General features: G+C 37.0%; 1 protein-coding gene across 5 annotated transcripts in view; it reads left to right on the top strand.

The window, feature by feature from the left end:
- The first annotated feature begins 2,210 nt into the window (after window positions 1-2,210).
- The window catches only part of unc79 (unc-79 homolog, NALCN channel complex subunit), a 92,183-nt gene continuing 81,113 nt past the window's right edge, over window positions 2,211-13,280 (top strand). For 2 of the 5 annotated variants that reach the window (XM_012969401.3, XM_012969402.3), the window contains exons 1-3: window positions 2,211-2,521; window positions 5,675-5,795; window positions 11,045-11,349. In XM_012969401.3, coding sequence (XP_012824855.1) covers window positions 2,500-2,521; window positions 5,675-5,795; window positions 11,045-11,349 — 448 coding nt within the window. In that variant the 5' untranslated portion in view covers window positions 2,211-2,499. Of the gene's footprint in view, window positions 2,522-5,674; window positions 5,796-9,320; window positions 11,350-13,280 lie in introns of those variants that run through there. The other 3 variants (XM_012969397.2, XM_012969399.2, XM_031891384.1) reach the window with 2 other exon arrangements.

Genomic DNA, 13,280 nt, shown 5'->3' on the forward strand with positions numbered 1-13,280 from the left:
AAGTGCAAGGTGCAGAGCATAGTGCTGTTGGACGCAGGTGAGCCCTATACTAAATACCTGGCAGATGGTAAGTAGAGGTACAAGAAAGTACAGATCTGCATCTTGTGGACACTCCCTAGCTTGCACTTCTGAATAATACAAGGGGGCATTCCATGGGACATCCATGTGTTGGCACCACCCACCCTCTCTGAATCCAAAAAGCAAGCAGGATTGAATTCAGAGCAAGAGCTACTTTGTGCCTCATGCTAGAGGTGAAACTGCTGTTCCTCAGGGAACAATCCCACAAGGAAGGAGACTGAAATATTCCTGTGAGGAAGCTACTCATAGAAGATTTTGTTTTGGATAGCTAATAATTACAGTTCTAAATGACATGCAAGTTAGGGGACAGGTAGATGATTGGAGGGGGGGTTAATGGCATGACCCTTTCTACACCTGAGATATAATGGTACATTCACCACACCTTCATATTTACATCATATTTCTCTATACACACAACAGATAAAATTTAGGAACTTGTTTTTACAATTAATTTCCAATTACTGGTACATTTCAGAATTTTTAAATTGCAGATTTAGTACTGGATGTGTGTTTAAATGAATTTATTTTTATTAACAACCTCTAACTAATATACGTTGTAACTTGGCTGATATGTTTGTTTCTCAAATTTGTTGTTATCTCTGATCATTTACTTCCTGATCATTTAAGCTTGCCTTTCAGTTTATTATAGTTGTTACTTATTTATGATGCCACTGAATTGGTGGGTATCGCAGTGTATGAGCCCAACGTGTGATTTCATATTTGCAATGTTGACAGATTTTTTCATGCAATTTCACGTAAGCACTTGCACAGGTGCTAAATTATTAATAAAACACAGGCCCCCTCTTTTTTCTGTTTGTCCAGATATGTGCACTTCTACAGAAATCGCCCAGACCACCATTAAAGGCATAGGTGTTGAGGTGCTACAATTATATTGAAGTTTGGCCATATTTCCTGCAGAAGAACTCTACTAAAGTACAAAAATAAATAAAAGGAGGGTTGGGGGAGCGCTCCCAGGCAAAGTAAAGTATATAAGTACAATGGAAGTGCTACTTTCATTCACAAACAAAAGAGAGGGCTTTGATGCACATTTCTCTCATTTTATTATATTGACAGAGGACCAGGGAATATGCATTGATCGAAACACTCTCTTTTGTATATGTGCACTACCATTATACTTTACTTTTAAAATAGTAAGCTTTGGAGTGCTCCTACAGCACTTTTTACATTGCAAGTTTTTTTTGGCATCATTTCTCCTAGATGGCAAACCGTTATAACTACTAAATCCTCACAAAAAGTTAGGCTACAGATACCTTGTTCACAGGGCCAGCATCCTGGTACTCTCTAATGCTGGCAGATGCTGACAAATGCAGTTATTGAAGGAGTTATTCAATATAAAGTACTTCAGTGTAGGAAATTAAGCACAGATTAAAAGAAGAGCAGTGATTTGGCTGACTCTTGAGATTTGATATATTTAAAACAAACACATTTTAATGAGAAATGACTGCCTGTGAGATACAGTATGCCAAAAAATGAAAGTGTATAAAAGTAACTAAAATATAATGTGCTGCTGCCCTGCACTGGTAAAAGTTGTGTGTTTACTTCAGAAAGTCTACTATAGTTTATATAAATAAGCTGCTATGTAACCATAGAGGCAGCCATTCAAAGGAGAAAAGGCACAGGCACATAGCAGATAACAGATAAAACACTATTGTATTCTACAGAACTTATCTGTTATCTGCTATGTAACCTGTGCCTTTTCTCCTTTTTTCCAGCTTGAATGGCTGCCCTGTGGCTACACAGCAGCTTATTATATAAATTATAGTAGTGTTACTGTAGCAAACACACCAGTTTTACTAGTGCAGGGCAACAGTGCATTATATTTTTATTACTTTAAAGCTCTTTTATTTTTGGTGTTACTGTTCCTTTAATCTTTGGAGCAAATTGATTTGTTTCAAGATCAGAAACCAAACCTCGGTTTCTCTGTCAACATTAGTGGATAAAGGCTCATTGAGACAGATATCTCTTTAGCCATTTCATTTACTGACTATCCATTACACCCTCTGCCCAAAAGCAATAACTGACTGTCAGTCGCCTTCCCTGCAGCCAATACTCTGAACCCGTGTTCCTATGACAGCGCTAGGATTGGCCGCAACCAGTCACCTCCTCTGCCAATAACTCCTATCCTTGTTGGAGACCATTTCTGTCGCTCAGATTTTTATGTGGCTTCCCTGTTACATTTTCCCCCAAACGCCGCTTCTCATGTGGCCATCGCCAAGGGCTGACATTTGATTTATCTTCCCCTAATCAGCAGCCGGTTCCTGTATTCTGTTCCACGGCAGCCGCGCAGATTTGTCTCTCTGATCCCAGGGGCGCCATGCATTAAAGAGCGAGCGCGGTCGGGTGAAACCCCATTGAGCCTTCACCACGGATTCCTGTGCGAGACGCCTTCACTTGGACGCCATGTCCACCAAAGCCGAGCAGTGTAAGAGAGAGTCCCGCTGTCCGTGGTGCTGAACGGCCCGTAGTGGCTGCGATCGCTGTGGTTGCTACACACAGGAAGTGCTGAACTGCAGCCCTCTAGGCTTGTGGCTATCGGGCTGCAGTCAGTTGGCTATTGGGATACATAATGCTTCCGTACCCCAATACATAGTTTGATATAATTATAATGGTAGATACATAGATAAGTATACCCGTTGAACGCCGTGATGCCACATCAGCCTTTATTTATGTACTTGACTTACAGGTCATTTCATAACGATTTTGGGAAAAATGTAATTTGCTAGTAATCCATTATATTTTAAATGTATTGTTGGAAAAGAGTCCATATTCACCATGTATACTATTGCCAGTTGCTTCCTTATCTTCCTTTGTTCAATCTATTTCTGCCATTGATTAGTTCTCATGTCATTCCCATCCATTCCCTTCCAAACATAAAATCTTACACATCCCTTTCAATCATCTTCCTAAAATAATACTCATCCTATCTTCCTGTGCTATCTTTTTAACGGTTACCAGTAGGGATGCACTGACTCCAGTATTCAGTTTGGAATTTGACAAAATTTGGCCTTTTTCAGCAGGATTCAGATGTGGCCGAATCCATGCCTCTGGTGAACCAAATCCGAAACCTTAAAATCAAGAGAGTTTTTGTCACATAAACCCTGAAAGTTGAAAATGTTTTGGTGCATGCTATGCTCATGGATCTCTTTAACACTTCCTTATCTTAATTTGCAGATGCAAATTAGGATTTGGTTCGGTTTTTGGCCAAATTTTTCACAAAGGATTTGAGGTTTGCCGAATCCCAAAATAGTGGATTTGGTGCATCCCTACTCTCTAGCCATTCCTATGCAATCATTAATCTACAAAATTGTTGTTGACCACTATGGTATGCAGTCATTTTATTAACCTGATTTGCTGCCTTTTGCTTACAGCTGTTTCCTTTACTGCTGTTCTGCCATTTTTATGTAATCAGGTTATTCACGTGCATTCCCATTGCTGTGTCCTCTTTATTTACATTGAATTTATTCACCTGTGCTGTGGTGCCCATATGCAGATGTAGTTATGTTAATCACTGCTCTTATTTCTCGGTGCTCCTGCTAGGCCCCCGCACTCCTAAATGCCTAAACTCCTCCCATTTCATTTATATGCAGTCTTGTCATATGCCTACATAACACCACACTTCACTAGACTAGGGTTTTTATTAGTGCTGTTAGAGCAGACTACTTTTAACTTACAGGTTATATATAGGCATTATGGTTGAACTTGATGGACGTATGTCTTTTTTCAACCCAACTTACTATGTTACTATGTTACATCTGCCATGGATATGTATGGCAATCCCTAATAAAAGGCTATATATACTATGTAGCAAACTTGCTAACTTGTAAATACACTGTACATCACCTGAACTTACTCTGCACATACAAAAGACAAGTTCAGAAGCAGCCCATAAGAGAAAAGAATAAGTGCATCTGTTATTAAATCAGTAGCGCAGTTTCATTTTTAAGGAGCATTAAATTCAGATCAGTGCAAAAGGCAGACAGGCCCAAAACCAGAAATCATAATGCTGTTGATAATTATGTCATAATATTTGAGTTTTTTTGTGTATGAAATTTTAAGAAAGGGTAAATGGCATGTATTATTAAGGTGGCCATACACACAAAATATGGATAGGCAGTTTGGATGGTTTTAGTCTCCCTGCTATACTAATGGTTTGTTTAGAAGGCTGATCTGATAGACTGTCTTATGATCCCACTGGATGGTAGTTTGTCTGATAAACAGTAAAATATTTTGTGCTGAAGCCTTACTTCTGTGTATGTATGCAGTGTTAGTTGACTAGAAACTGATTGGGGTTGTGCCACCCTTACCTTCCTTTAAGCTCTTTAAGGACTTTGACTGAATGAGTAGTGCAGTGTTATTTGATCATGGCCAAATCTGATAATATCCAGCTGTTCAATCTGTGGCACAGATGCTTAATTAATGTGACAGTCAGCCATTTTGAGGCCATCTAAATTATGGCACCAAAGAGCCTTACTCTTACAGAACACTGCACCCTTGAAGGCAACGTTTATTAACTCGATCCCTGCCAGTTACTGGGTGTCCCGTAACTAACACCTATCAAAAAGCAGACAGTAATTAGCAAACATCCTTTTATTGCAGGGACTGAATTTGAGTTGCATTTTATGAATAAACATCTCAGATGTTTAGGATTACCCTACAGGAACACAAACACATGGCCCTATGGCATAGCAGGCAATATAGAAAGCCTGTAGTATATACCACTGACTTCAGACTGCTTCTACCTGACATACAGTTATAGGATTGCTGGTAATAAGGAACACAATAGGGCACATGTACATTTGCAGATGCAGAAAACAAAGTGCAATTTTATGCGTAATCGCCATGTTCTTTTCCCACAATGCAGCATTTTCCCCAGTATTCCGACATTATTGCAGTCACAAAGGGGCAGTGCTCATGAAACAAATGGGCTGTTCCTACTTGAATTGCCTCTGATTCAGAAAATTAAAACAACTGCTCATATGCTTCATCACAAATTCATGCAGAGGTGCAGACTATTTTCTAAGTCAATCAATAGGTGCAAGGAGCGCATTTTGATGCAAGTACTTTTAATGAAAGGGGCGGGTGCAAGGAAATTGTAGAAACTGCAACTGCATTTGCAGACATACATGAGCCCTAAAATGGTAATAAGGTCATTTATGTTAGCAAGTGCAGCGAGCAAAGTACAATTTTGAGTGCAATTGCCATGTTTTTTTTCTTACAATGCAGTGTTTCCCCACAGAATTTTAGCACCATTGCAATCACAAAGGGCAGATGCTCTTGACACAATTGCACTTTGCTACATGCAGCTGACTGTGGGTAAAGTTGCAGCACCCGAAGCTACACTTGCAGGTGTACAGGAGCCCTTTTGTGTTTCAAGCATTCTCATAACTATGCCTAGGGAAAAGCACAGTGAGATTACATTATGTTTAGTATTCATATTGGGTCCAGTCATTCTTGAGTATTATGTATCATTTGCCATGTCAAGAGGGTGGAGATTTCTGTATTCAGGTTTGATGGTAGCACGAGAAGTGTTGTGCATACTTTTGATTTTCATTTTAATTCTCTACACCATTTACAGTTGCTTCGAAAATTCGATACCTTCAAGAATATCACAACCGTGTCCTACATAACATATATCCTGTGCCATCTGGAACTGATATAGCAAACACCTTGAAATATTTCTCCCAGACATTATTAAGGTGAGATTTTGAGTTTTTTTGTAGACTGAAACAAACGGAAAGTGTACTTCAATTTTGCTTGATTGGATTTCTGCTTTGTCAATGCTCCTCCAACCAAAATTTGTTTATTGACCACATTAGCCCAGTTATAAACAGCCAAATTATATATCCCAATGTTTTAAAGGGTCTGTAGAAAGCTTCTCCCTCACAAAAGGAACATTTGCAATGGCACATTAATGCTGAGATGCAGCTGGCATATTTATTGCCATGTTTCTGTTACAAAGTTCTTTCTTTTGAGGAGAACATGTGTAAAAAAATGAAACTGCCAAGGGGTTATGTGGTTAATAAAGGACATTTTCCATTTTTCCATACTCCTAAACCCTTCTTAGAGAATGCTTGCCTGCAAAACACAATCTTCATGGCATTGTACTAAAAGGAATATATGAGCCTAAAGGTAGCATGAATGGCATGTATGTGGGAGTGTTTCTTGGGTGACTGTTTAGAGGACTTTACTATGAGGGTTTCCCTAAATTGACAGAACAAGAAATCACATTTACAATACTTAATATGCACCCTAAACATATGTCACTCTGAGATTTTGCTTACTACAGAGACACTAAGGTGTTTATACCAATCTTATTAACTTTTCTACGGAACCAACAGAGAACAGGCAGATGTGGGATTTAGATAAAAAGTCTAAACTGCTTGCACAAAATGCCATCTTTACCAACAGATAACATGTTATTATTGTGCAAAAACTGACAGTTATTCTTACTATCTATGACAGGCATGTTAAACAACCAGCATCCCACCAATAGCCTTGCATGGGGCACTGGGGGCTATAGTATAATAGCAGCTAGTGACACTAGCTATCCCCTCCTTGGGCTGTGATCAGCTTATATGCCATAAGACTCAGTTTCTAATGAGAAAGTGTAGTGACAACAATGAGGAATTTGTGGATGGATGTGTGAATGGATGGATTTTGTGCAAATGCTGCTACAAGAACATTTCATAGCCTTTAGTAGTTCAAGAGGCCCATGACTGCTGTTTTTTGTCAGCTGAAGTATTATGACCACTTCCATTTTACCTCTGTTGAAAAGGGCATTGATTAACAGAAACACAATGATAAGATTAAAATAAGTCTGGTGCTTATTTGCCTCCTACCACAAATTAATGCTTTATTGATCTCTTCAGTGGATATGAGGCCTGCAAAATGGGTGCAATTAAAGGTGCTGTATTATTTAGACATAAATTTGGTTCATTGTAAATTATGTTTAGTGGGGGAATAGGCAAGGTATGGCTTCTTAGCTGTTGGATAACTACAGGTCCCAGCCATGTTACTAAACAAACACTGGGATTTGTAGTTTTTTAAGAGCTTTGGTAGCCAAAAGCTTGCCATACCTGATAATGTGAGTAGCCGCCATATGGATTATGTTATTAACATTGGCAAAAATATGGTGGTTGTAGGTGGTGATACTTTTTGGTAAGACATTATAGTTTCTTTGTGTTATAATGAACATTACTTTCCATACCAATGGCATTTCCTTTCCTTTTCTGAAAGGCCATTCCTCATTTATATATACATAATACATCCTAATCTGCTCACTATTGAAAAGGCAGCATCAAAAAAGTAGCACAAAAACTCTTCCTGTTTATTAATGCAATCTGCCTTAAATGACTAATATACAAATAATTCAACATCAGTCGGGCCATTTCCTTATCATTCAATAGTATGTATTATGATAAAACTATTTTATTTTGAAGAATGGCAGAATATTATTTTATTCTTTTTGCTCTGTTCTTCTTTTCTACTAGTTTATCACCCGTATATTGACCTTAGTCATTAAGTATAGAAGCACAGAGCTTGAGGAGGAGGGAGGCTTGTAATAAGAGCTTACTATATTTTCATATGCTGGCAGGTTATTGTGGGTGAGGGTGATTAAGAGACAAGGCAACATTTTAAAACAAACATATATATATATATATATATATATATTATATTATTATATATTAGACTTATGTTAAACATGGCTGTATAGTGCTCCTAAGGAAAAAGTAAAAAATAAAGTAAAAATAGTGTTTTGCCCATATAGTTCTCAGGGACCAGCGACCTTTTAAATATTTTGGACTTTCAAATTTAAAAAATAATTTATGGGTGGTCTGCTGTAAAAATGCATCATAAACTAACTTGAGAAAAGTGGTTTAGGAATTTGCGTGTGTGTATGTTGAAATATATTTAAAGAATTCAAATATTATTTATATTTGGTGAACAGTATGGTCCTTCAGAAAGTGAAATTCGTTTTCACAAAGGCAAAGATTCCAATAAATAAGAAAAAAAGGAATCATAGCTTTTTTTCTACCAAATCCAAAGGATAAGCAAGAATACAAAATACTGCTGAAATCTCAGCACCACTGGTGCCTTTTGCCATTCTGAAATGTATCACCACCTACAATCAAATTCAAATAGCCTGCTATAAATGTCTTGAGCACCAGCTACCCAGAGGTATTCTGGAGTTTACAGAGGCTTTCCAATTTCATGAATTAATGAAAGAAAGTATCGATTTTTTAAAATGCTATTTGCTGTATATGTTTAAATCAAGACACCAATGTGCACAGTATGGCTAATTGCTTATCAGGTTAATATTATCTTTGGAATGTATAATGTACTTTGTATAGTTTTACTAGAAATGATATTCTGCAGAAATTAGGATTTTTTTCAAGCAAAGCAAAAGGAACTATATTCATATCTTGGTATTTAAATACCTCTTAATTGATGAGTGAACAATTTTATGACCCAAGGACTTTAACAGGCCAGGATTAAAAATATACATACTTAGATTCATATAAGGTAACCCCTTCTGCCACCTTTTTGGAAGAGCTCTCATACATAACCCCATGCAGTGACTGGACTTACCTAAAGGGGTCAGATTATGGGGCATTCATTAGTATGGCTGTCTGTCCAAAAAATGGTGAGGCCATTAAAACTCTTTGTCAACAGCACTATAAATACACAAAAAAGCACTTCCCTCCAAAAGAAAAGGAAAGAAAAAAATATCTGAAGGCAATAAACATTTCAGTATACTGAAACCCTTAAAGGAACAGTAACACCAAAAAATGAAAGTCTATAAAAGTAACTAAAATATAATGTGCTGCTGCCCTGCACTGGTAAATGTTGTGTATTTATTTCAGAAAGTCTACTATAATTTATATAAATAAGCTGCTATGTAGCCATGGGGGCAGCCATTCAAGCTGGAAAAAAGGAGAAAAGGCACAGGCACATAGCAGATAACAGATAAAACACTATTGTATTCTACAGAACTCATCTGTTATCTGCTATGTAACCTGTGCCTTTTCTCCTTTTTTCCAGCTTGAATGGCTGCCCCCATGGCTACAAGTCAGCCTATTATATCGATTAAAGTAGTGTTACTGTAGCAAACACTCCAGTTTTACCAGTGCAGGGCAACAGTGCATTATATTTTTATTACTTTAAAGCTCTTTCATTTTTTGGTGTTACTGTTCCTTTAACAGCACATTGTCTCTCCCCCCTGTATATGAAGGTGTTATACTTTTGTGCATTGTAAAGGGCTATCTCTGCTATCTGCAGTCATAGCAATAGGCTCATAAAACCCATGGGTTAGCTGATTTTATATGTGCACTCATGCCCAGGTTGGAGGGGTTAATGGTAGATTACCCTATTATTTAGCCATTATTTTGCTTTTATCTATCACCTCAATTAAATTAATGATTAATTAGATGTAATATTTGGCCTTTTACTGCCCTTGAGCCAGGAGTTGTCCAGTCATGTCCAGACTATATTTGTCAAAACTACAGGTTCCTAAACCTGTTTTCAGGCTACACCAGTGGTACATGATTGGTCAGGTATCTACTGAAATGCACTGGTGATGAGGCTGGAAGTTTGGTTTGAAAACCTGTGGTCTAGGTAAATTATGTCAGATTTGTGGCACTCTAAAACTCTTATCATTTGGTTTAGGATATTGGGAATTGTGTATCATAGCAACTGCAGGGCCATCTGATTAGTTTAATTTATTTGATTCTGAAGTCTGCTAGAATCTACCAGATGTAGACAACCACTGGTACTCCAAATGTTACAAAACCTTAACGCCAAGGAACCCTGAATTTGTTGAACTAGTTAGCTGAAGGCTTCTCGAAGTTGTAGTTCTGTGACATCTGGAGTGGCTAAGGTTGCCTATTCTGTATTGAACAGAATCATTCTTAGTATTTTATAAAAATGCCCTTAAAAGTTCTGTTCACTTTCCTAAAATTATCTTTCCTTTAGTTTATAAGGATTTTGTTCATTATAAGGATTTTTTATTAATGTAAGTAGCTCAATATTGTTCAATAATCTATGACTTGCAGTGAAATATCAAGGTATTGCTTGCTCAGTCAGAAAAAAATCCAGAATGTATATCTAACAAAATAGTGTTTGTATCCATAAAATAATGTTTCCTCTCCAAACATGGGCAAAGTTAAAAAAGAGCACACAAACTACCATTGCCATTAGCTCACATATGCTACAGATCATCTACTATATATTATTTTATAGCTTCTTCCAATTAGCTTAGTTAACATTTTAGAAATATATATTATTTCTTAATCCATGTGCCTGTTGAAACCTCATTACGTCAGATGATACTGATGGAATGTCATGAAACAGTATCATAAAATACATACAGACATTATTTTGATACAATAAACATGTGCTTTTTAAGAAGACATCTTAATAAACTCACATGTTTATTACTGGCTGAAACATGTTTCTGCAAGTGCCATATCTATATTTTACAGCATTTTATTTTGTGACTCCATTGTATCTATACAAAAAATAAAACCAAACAAAAAAACTAATTAAAAGCTGAAACAAGTTACAAGAACAGCAGCAATTGTACTTTGGCATCTTTGGAACAGAAATGACTAGACTAGACCTTGTGTTTGCACTGGACGTCAGCCAATATGCATGACTGTGAAGCATTGACGTGGCACTGAAACATGCATCTTTATATTTTTGCTCCTTATGAACCAGATAGCACATGGGATGCAATGAGAACATTCAGCAAGTTTCAATTCCAATTTCCTATTTCTGCGAGTGAAAGTTTAAGTTATCCTAGATTGATAGAGAATGTATTGGTAGACATTGCATCTTATGTGGGATATATCTGGTGTTTTATTATTTGTTTTATAGTGTCATTTCAATGTAATGTGCTGTTCTTTGTGTCTTTGTTGTCTCTTTTTTTTCTTTGTCCCCTCAACAGCATTTTGTCCCGATCAGGGAAGAAGGAGAATCAAGATGCCTCCAATTTGACAGTGCCCATGACCATGTGTCTTTTTCCTGTGCCATTCCCACTCACTCCATCTCTAAGACCACAGGTCAGTTCCATCAACCCTACTGTTACTCGCTCCCTCCTTTACAGCGTCCTGCGAGATTCTCCATCAGAACGAGGTCAACAAAGCCGTGATGCTCAATTATCAGAGTACCCATCATTGGACTATCAGGGGCTTTATGTGACTTTGGTGACCCTTTTGGACCTAGTCCCTTTACTTCAGCATGGCCAACATGGTAAGCCTTTTCAAATATTTTTCTGATTGTCTCTGGATATCTTTGTATGTAAGACACTGGGTATTTAGTATACTGAATAGGTATAATTTCCAAGGGGCTCCAGCATAAAGTATGAGCAGTGATATCAGTTTGGTCTGGTCTTCATGCCCCATATATAATTTAGCATTAATTTTGCTATATATGTAGAATATAATTTTGTGTTATATTCTACATCCATGCATGTATGTGTGGCCTAAAAGAATTCTGCACTCCAGTCTCAATGGTTTCTTATGAAGGCCCAGATTAAATTCACTGAGAAAAGGTTATCTCATGGTTTATCATGTGAAAACTCATGGATTCAATTTGAGAAGAAAAGGCTTTTCTCCAAAATCAGTTCCAGTTTTTTTCCTATAGAATTTAATAACATTTTTCTCACTGAATTGAATCTGGCCAAAAGTGTCTAAAAATCAATTTTAGAGTTCTAAGAGTGGATCAGAGCTACATTTCTGAACAGAGACTTTTGTAAAAATTTGCAAACAAATGGGCAGAGAGCATTATTTATTCCCTAAACTTAAGTGCGTGATCAGTGTTCATAACAACAACAATTAAATGTAGCCAAATGTAGATCCACGTATCAACTTGGGTCCAGAAGAATTTGTGATACTTGTGCTGCCAGTGTATTTGCTGCCCTTGCACTATTGTCTGGTTCATTGGCACACAATGTTTGGAATTTCAGATGTTATTGAAGTACAGCTCCTGGTTTGTCACCTGCTATGTCTGCTTATTAAGTGATACATACAGAATTAATCATGCAGTGCTTTCAGGACTAAAGGTTGTATAGTTGTATAGCTAGTTAGTTTTATTGATCTAGAACAGCCACATAACTATTGGTGGAATGTCAGTTTTGAAAATGGGCAGAAAGATGGTTGCAAAATGCATATATTACTGTAATATTAAACTCCAATAGAAAATAATCTAGATGAAAAAACTAATGCCCTCTATACTACTAATAGCATGGTAGCTATCATGAAAAGTTTAAAAACAGAATGCAAGGTTAGGAAGAAGAGGAAGAACTTGTGTTGCTTGCGCATTTTATTAAAATAGAATAAAATACGATTTACAGACAATATAGATAAGCTCTCTCTGTCCTAGTTTTCCATGTAGACAAATGAATCACGACCATACAGAATATGTGTTTCAATTATGAACAGATATATGCTGCAGGAAACTAATTTAAGAAGCCAGAGGAGAATGTGGAATTTATCTGGTTCCTTGTTAGCTCTATTTTTTCCTTGCTTATTATAAAGGAAAATAAGAAACTAGAGAGCACACAGATATATCATCTGGAATAAAGAATATGCTAATTGGGATTGAAAGACAAATAGGTTTAAAAAAAAATAAAAAAACAAGAAGGTATAGCAAGGACTTTCTAATTTATAATAAAAGTATCTTACTGGTACTTTATTCAGTGTGAGCAGCAGTTCATATAAGGATATTGTTTATTGCTGTTGCTACAGGATTGTTCAAGAAACTGTATGTTCCCTGATGCGAAGGATCAACTGTGTTAGCTAAAGAAAGCTAAAGAGATTTTGAGGCTTTTTATGGCACTTGCCTGGAACCTTTATATTGTGAATGTTCTGGCTTTGGGATACAAAAAGAATTCACGTATTTCCAAGAGCTTTTAGAAGGGCATATTTTTAAACAAGAGTAAAAAGAACACCATTGCTGTAAATGAAACAGTGCTGCCATTGTACATCATGTTAAATATTGTGTATTGATGTAATGCTTTAGCCAAGAGTAGTATTTCTGTGTAAAAAAAGACTTGGCTGGACCACTGAACAACTCCCAACACTATCCCAACCTACTAGGAATAACTCAAGCATTATTAAAAATATGGCAATAGAAAGCCACCCAGGGGAGGCTAACTCAATTCCTAGTAAAACTCCATCCCA

Source organism: Xenopus tropicalis, chromosome 8, assembly GCF_000004195.4.
Source record: "Xenopus tropicalis strain Nigerian chromosome 8, UCB_Xtro_10.0, whole genome shotgun sequence".
Classification (NCBI taxonomy): Eukaryota; Metazoa; Chordata; class Amphibia; order Anura; family Pipidae; genus Xenopus; species Xenopus tropicalis.